The 7,594-nt window shown below is 49.0% G+C and overlaps 1 protein-coding gene across 3 annotated transcripts in view; it reads left to right on the top strand.

Annotated features, from left to right (window-relative positions):
• The window catches only part of RFFL (ring finger and FYVE like domain containing E3 ubiquitin protein ligase), a 67,461-nt gene extending 60,427 nt beyond the window's left edge, over positions 1-7,034 (top strand). For all 3 annotated transcript variants that reach the window (XM_059908790.1, XM_059908792.1, XM_059908791.1), the window contains exons 5-7: positions 342-552; positions 1,778-1,801; positions 4,465-7,034. In XM_059908790.1, the coding sequence (XP_059764773.1) occupies positions 342-552; positions 1,778-1,801; positions 4,465-4,646 (417 nt within the window). In that variant the 3' untranslated portion in view covers positions 4,647-7,034. The remainder of the gene's footprint in view (positions 1-341; positions 553-1,777; positions 1,802-4,464) is intronic.
• Positions 7,035-7,594: the final 560 nt, after the last annotated feature.

Consider the following 7,594-nt stretch of genomic DNA (forward strand, 5'->3'; position numbering starts at 1 on the left):
AGTTGGGCTCCGAGAGGTGAGCCACTTGCCTGATGCTATTCAGTACTAATCAGCGGAGGAATCAGGATTCAAAGCCAGGGCCACCTGCCTCAGACTGCTGCTCCTTCTACCGGGTCGTGCTGCTGGGCGGGTCAGGCCGCTGCGCCTGAGCTTGGGGCTCGGGTCAGGAAGAGACCGTGGTCTCTCTCGCGATGCAGGGCACCATGCCGGCTACTGCTCCTGTGCCTACTCCTCTTGAGGCCAGTCACCCAAAGCATGGGGTGATTAGTGCTCTGGGGTCCTGGGAGGGAGGGCCTGGGTTGGGGGAGCTGAGCCCACCGATCTCATCTTTGCCTTTGCAGTCTGTTGACTCAGAGGACAGCTTCGTCCCGGGCCGGAGGGCCTCTCTGTCTGACCTGACCGACCTGGAGGACATTGAAGGTCTAACCGTGCGGCAGCTCAAAGAGATCCTGGCTCGCAACTTCGTCAACTACAAGGGCTGCTGTGAGAAGTGGGAGCTGATGGAGAGGGTGACGCGGCTGTACAAGGATCAGAAGGGACTCCAGCACCTGGGTGAGGGTCCGCCTGGGTGACAGCTGCACGGAGTTCCAGAGTGCTTGCTGTCTCGCTTGAGAGTCGACATCGACCTGACTAAATTTCCCTGCTTTTAGCCCAGGAAGGAGTCACCTTACACATCTGCAGCCTCTAATAATAGCTGTCATTTGGAGTTGAGGGCTGGGATTGGGTTAGGCATCATGTACATGTATTTAATCTTCAGGGCAGCCTGTGAAATAGGCGTTATTAGTGTCTTCCTTTTATTGTAGAGCCCAGGTTTGAACTGAGGATTTCCTGGTCCAAGTCCATGGCCTTTCCCCCCACACGTCGCCCCTGCCATACTGACTACTGCCTCTACCAGTACTCCTTCTTTGCACACGCGGTGCAAGAACACTGTGTCCTGCCTGCACTTGGGCTGTTCATTTCCCAAAGCATGGTATCATTTTCAGCGATGCCCAGTAAAATATCAAGGTCTGTGCTCAGATGAGTTTGGGAAAAAAAAAAAAGAAACTTTATGTCCCTGCTGCTGATTCCTGGTGGATGAATAATGGAACAGTAAAGGCAGAGAAGTCCTGCAGAAGAGAGAGGAGTTGAGCCGTGTGGAACTCTGCATTTCCTGAAGTGACTTCACCCAGAACCTACCCCCGCCCCCCGCCCCCCAACACCCCCTCCCCAGCTGATTTGGTCCTGCAGGTCGTTCTGACTCCTTGCCTGCTCACAGTTGAGGTCGGATTTGGGGCTCTCCTCTCCCAGAAGTTCAGATTCATCAGAGTTAGGGGACATCTGACTGGTCACCTGATCACAGACTCTCCCCTTTGGGATCATCCCCAGAACCTCCCTAGAGTGGCGAGGACCTGGGACTAGGAGATGGCTCCGCGGGGGGGCTGCATCCCGACTCCCTGGCCGACTGGAGCAGACTGTCCCTCCTTTCTTGACTTGAGTGCTGGCTTCAGAAGCAACAGAAAAGGACCTTGTGCTTATGCAGTAGCCTTCCTGCTTGGCAGTTTTGTTCATGGCAAAGCAGTGGAATCTTTCTAAGACTAGACCAGACACCCCGGCAGGAGCTGTGTGTGAGTCCTCCGCACGTAGGGGGAGTGAGGAGGGCGGGTGTTCTGTCTGGGCTCTTGGCCGGCCTGGTTCCCAGCAGGCGAGCAGTCAAGAGTTCGGAAGTGAAGGCAGGGTGGCTGGAGACTTTCCTCGTGCCGTCACATATTCAGATGCCTTCTTTCTCTTTCCTTTCCAGTGTGTGGTGCTGAAGACCAGAACGGTATGTAGTTGTTCCTGTTTGGGAACAGGCTTAGGCTCTTAGCTCTTCTGTCCTTCCCCTCCTTCAGCCCTGATTCCTGTTAACAGTCTAAGAATTCTGAGCATGTCAGCGTCCATAGAGGGTGTGGGGGAATTCACTGGGAACCAAGGCTTCTCAGCATCTCTAGAAATTCTCATCCCCGTCCCCGTGAAGGGACAAGAGTGGCAGGACACCTAGGGGCAGCCTGATCTGCACGCCTCTGGGTTGTCAGAGCTCAGAAGCCAGCATCTGTAAAATATTCAGCAAAGCAAGTGGTGGCATGTGGCACATCCGGTGCATTTCCCACACTCCTGGGGCTAAGGCACTCCCTCCCCTATAGTTTTCACTCCCTCTTGGTCTGAGTGGGGAGGGTTTCTGTGTACACCTTCAGGGAAATCACTTGGGATGTTTATCAGCTTCTGGTACCAACTAAAAAGAAAGGGTGGTGGGGACTTCCCTGGTGGTCCAGTGGTTAGGACTCTGCCCTTCCACTGCAGGGGGCGCAGGTTCGATCCTGGGTCGGGGAACGAAGATCCCACATGCCTCACGGTGTGGCCCAAAAAAAAAAAAAAAAAAAAAAGAAAAGGGTGGTGACCTGAGAGCCTTGTTTGTACAGGGCTGGGTAGTGGTTAGAACTGCTCTGGGGATAGATCGGGAAAGGTGTTACGTATGGTGCTCATTGTGGCGCTCAGCTGCCATAAACTCACCCGTGTGTTAAAGACCACCACTGGGCCTTTGGGCACCTCCAGAACACACTGCAGGAATCTTGACTGCAGATCCAAATCATTCTAAAACATGCTAGACCTTCTTGAAAGCCTAAAGGCTACATGGCTGTTTTACTAAATAACAAATTTGGAGAGCCTTCTGAAAAAGTTTTAAAGTGCTTTGCAGGCCCCTACACTTCTGAGGACATCCTTTCTTGGGGAAGAGCTCACAATCATATAGCTCAGAATGGGGCACAGTCTTCTGGCTGATAAATTCTCAAGAGTTGAACTCCCCCAAATCATTTGGAGTTCTAGACCCACTCCCTCATCTGATACCAAGATCGGGCCAATCCACTTGGTGTCTTTCTTTTTCTGATTCCCCGGAAGAATGCTGGCAACTGAGTTGATGAATTTGTTAATCCTGATAGAAGCAATCAGTAATGAAATTCTATAAATTACTCCAGCTCATCTTAGGTATTTATATAGTTCAGTTGTTTCCAAACCTTCCCTGTTAGGGCCAACAGCTCCGCAAAGAGGTAAATAGGTTTCACTGCCTCTTACAGCCAGCCCTCCTCAAGTGTTTCTTGACTTTTTGAATAGTCTAGGGAACAGGAAAAGAAAGTGCAGAAGCAATGGAGTGTGAGAGAATTCCCTGTGGAACCGTAGAGGTGGCTGGTATGAGGCCAGTTGCCTGTTTATGGCTACCTGGTTCAGGCTACCATTTAAAACATGCTGGGGATGGTTGGGTTTGGGGAAGTGAAGGTTTTTCTCTTCCTGCAGCTAGCCTAGGATGCTGGTCATGCCCCCTGTATCTTACCACTTGCACAAGCCAGTTAGCCTTGTTGAGAACTGTGCACTGAGCAGTTAATACTATCTTGGCAGTCCCTGCCTTCAGGCCCCTTGCCCAGAAGCCCGCCTGCCTGGATTTGAATCCTTGGGCGAGCCACTTAACCCTTTGGTCTCAGTTGCCTCATCTATAAAATGAGTAACAAGAGTACCTCCTTCATAGTTTTTGTGAGGATCCAATGAGTTAAAACATGCAAAGCGTTTAGGACCCTGCTAGCACCTGTAAGCTTGCAATAATGTGAGCTGTTATCATTCCCTTGGGAGATGTTCATTTGTCAGACATGTAGAGAGCACCTACCATGTGACTGGTTGCAGGGATTCAAAGATGAATATCAGACCTCAGAGCACATAGCAGTTGCTTAGTACATTATTATAGAAATTGATTGCATTTGTTGAATTTAGGGGCCCATAGTGTAGTGGGGAGACAAGTAGGCAAACTCAAAAAAATTCTCATGCAGTGTGATGAGCAGTCATGAGGGTGTGAATAAAGCCGTGTGTGGGGAGCAGAGAAGAGGGGGCCATAATCTCTGCCGGGTTCTTGCAGCATGACGTCTCCTCAGAGGAAGCCTGGCAGTAGTCTGTGGCATGGCCCAGGGGCTCCCGTGATCCTTGGCTTTATTAAATTGGGGATATGTTTACATATAAGCCTCATGATCCTTAGTGAGCCATTCATTACAGCTCCATTTATATCTAAACTTTTCTGAACCAGTTTTATCTTTTCATCATGTTCTGCCTCAGAGAATATTGAGTCCCTAAGTGCCACTCACTGGCTGTATTACAGCCTCAATTGTCTGAAAATTATTTCTTTTAAGCTTTGAGGACTTTGCCTTATTTAGTTCTCATGTTCTGGGGACGTCTTTGATCTACAAGTACTTGACTCTTCAAATCTATAGCCTGACCTGTAGAGGTGCAGATTAAACAAGCAAGTGGAATTAACTACTGGGGAAAAGTTTTTTTGGAATTCTGTTTGAGTGAAGTATGTGGATTTGGGGGGGCTGTTCCCAGTGTGCCTGTTCTCCCCCTGTCCCCCAACCCCGTACACTTAGACAGTCTTCTTACTTTCCCCTCTACCCCCTTTCTGCTGTGTGTGTCCAGGGGGAGCAGTGCCATCCAGCCTGGAGGAGAACCTGTGTCGGATCTGCATGGACTCGCCCATCGACTGTGTTCTGCTGGAGTGCGGCCACATGGTCACCTGTACCAAGTGTGGCAAGCGCATGAACGAGTGTCCCATCTGCCGGCAGTACGTGATCCGAGCCGTGCACGTCTTCCGATCCTGAGGGCTTGTACCGGCTTCTTCAGTGCCTTACAGGGACATAGCTCGAGGTGTCTGGGCCCACAGTTGGCCAGCTTGCAGAGGGGCAGCCTAACAAGAAAATCTGCAGTGTTCCCAAGACCAGGGCAAGCGAGATGCTGTGTCACCTCTGGGCATGCACAGATCGCACAGGCGAGTCCCTGTTTCAGCGATCTTGGGGTGATGATGGTAACTGATGAAGAGAGGACTTTCTGGAATTTGGACCGTATCTTCTTCCCTTCCTCTGAGAACCTAAACAGTTTCACCCTTCCTCCTGTAGCCCACCCATCCCCCTGAGCTGCGTGCCTCTCTTCCACCCATCGGAAGTCCTGGTAGAAATGGCTCTCTTCTTCCCCAGCACATCTGGATTCATTTCTGGTCTCTCTGGCTTTCTGTGCTTTAACTGACCTTTGCTGAAATCTCTTGCTACATTACCTAAAATCCCATGTGTTTCTTCAGACCAAAAAGATGTTAGCTTCCCAGACCAATAGTGATCCTCCTTAGGACAGAATTTGGCCCAGTAAACTCATTTCTGGCGAGAAATGAAACACAAATGCTATTGAAAAAATTTGAAGTCGTTAAGAGTTGCTTCCTTAAGTGCTGGGATTGGAAGCTATCAGTCTCCTGACCTGACCTTGGCAGTCAACAAAGCATCTGGCTTTCAAACTGCTGGGAAATTCCAGCCTCTGTGCGCGAGATGGTGCGTGGATCATCTCTGCGTCTTCTCTTGGGGCGTGACTTTGTGCCATCCTTAATTTTAGTTTATGAGAAAAGGGAAAGCGTTGGGTGGAAGCAGTGGCTTTCTGCTTGGCTTTGCCTTCTCCAACAGACAGCCTTAAACCACTTTCCCCTGAGCATGAGGTCCCTCTTTCCCATGGAGGTTTTAAACATGGCCTCACTGAAGGCACAGAGACTTAGGCAGAGAGCCTCACGCTTCTCTAGCCAGACTTCTCATGAAGCTCCCGGAGACTGAGCACGTAAGACAGAGCACCTAAGAGGTATCAGAAGGTACTGAACGAGGCTGGATTCAGCCCTTGAGCAGACAGCTGGAAGTCTTAGTTCCCCAGGTTGGTGGGGACTCCCTACTCCCATTTCCTTTCTCAGCCTGCTGATTTAGGGGCAGGTCAGGAAGAAGCATTCTCTAGGCCCTTTAGGAAGGGCCGTGCAACGAACAGGTGATGTTCTCGAGCCCTCTTAGGGGCTTTTCACCCCTGGAAGAGCTTAAGTTTGCCGGAGAAGCTTAGCCAAGCACAAACGTACGTACTGTGTACTATCAGAAGAGCGGTGTGTGCTGCCGTCACCACTGGGCGAGCTATGCAAACCCTTGAACACCCGAAGGCCCTGGCAGTCCCCCCACCCCCACCCCATGCAGCCAAGATCTCTCAGACTGGAAGAACCAGTCATGACTTTGAAAGCAGTGGGAAACCTCTAAGGGGACCTGTTTATTGGTACAGACATGTTTAATGCTGTCAACCACTAATCAATCTCTTTTGGGGGAGTGAAATAATTTTAAAGTGGTTGTCAGCTGAACACTGGACCGCTTACCTTGACATTATACCAAGTCCTGGGTGATTTGATTCTGGGCTACAGCCTTTGTAGGAACTGGGGGAATCAAGAAATTTCCCTATAAAGACATCGTCTTTCACCTTTCTGCTGGACAGTAAATACTATAGTTTACAGTGCCTACCAGTTTAACAAAGGATTCAGCTACTCCTCAATTCCACTATGAAACAGGTCTACATGTATGCAGCTCAGTTACAACCTAGCAATAACTTCAGGGCAGAAGCTGGCTGTCTCCCTACTTAAAACTTGCTTTCTCTGCTGCGGCCTTACCTCTCCCTACCTCCCAACTTCCCTCTTAAGACATGAGTTAATAATATCCTGATGGTTGGTTTGTAACCTCAGTAAGAATTAGAACTGATGTCATTTACTCATTTTGGAGAAAGAACTTGCCTTGAAGTCTTCTAACTTCTTTTGGTGAAGGTTTCCATTTAGGAAAAAAAGGTGGCAAACACCCCCCCCCCGCCCCCGCTTTTTTGTATCTTCTTTATTCCTACACCAAGTAAAAGTTGGGAATTCTAAGATCCCATTTCAGTTACTATCTAACCTAGGTAGAAAACTTGAATTTTATCCTTGAATATTCTCTCCTGCTCCTCATAGGTCCTTGGTCTTAATTATCATGGAAATGTCTAATTCTTCCATTATTCCATGGCTTTTGCTGTGACTGTTCTGAGGTTTCAGTTGAGACTTGTTTTAAAAGACACAGACAGCTGACTGGTTCATAATACATTGGAATAGCTGGATCCAAACTAGTAAGAATAAGCTGTACAGGGATTAGCGCTCAATATAAAATGTATAAATTTGTTGAAATCTTTTGGATGTGAATGTGTTATTTCAAGTGGCTTATATTAAGATTTTCTCAGACTTACTTGGGTGTTAAGAGCAAACCCAAATGTGTATTTTTTGTTACAGAGCTCTGCTTTATAACTTTGTAATAAAGTTTCAATATAGATGCCTGTCTGATCTGGTGTGAGGATACCAGAGGTCTGACAGTTAAGACTGACATGAGTTGACAAACCACAGGCTAATCCCAGACACACAGGCATGCTCTTGAGAGACTGCATTATTTTTGGAGATGCTTGGGCCATGTGGCCTTGGGCATGGAAGAGCCTAGAAGAGGATGGGACCTGGGTAGGAACAAGGACCAATCCTAAGTCCAAATAGGAAAAAGCATCAAGTGAGTTCAGACATGGGACACTGATTTGGTAGAGGCAGACCTTAAAGATGTGGGTAGAAAGGAATCTGAGGACAGCCAGGGTGCCTAGTTAAGTCTTCAGGTGACCCTGGGAGATGGACAGTAGCTTGTGGATACAGCTGTGGTGGCTGGAGTGTGCCTCAGAGGTTGGCCCAGCCTCGAGGGCAGAGTGCCCTGTC

Source organism: Balaenoptera ricei, chromosome 20 (assembly GCF_028023285.1).
Source record: "Balaenoptera ricei isolate mBalRic1 chromosome 20, mBalRic1.hap2, whole genome shotgun sequence".
NCBI lineage: Eukaryota > Metazoa > Chordata > Mammalia > Artiodactyla > Balaenopteridae > Balaenoptera > Balaenoptera ricei.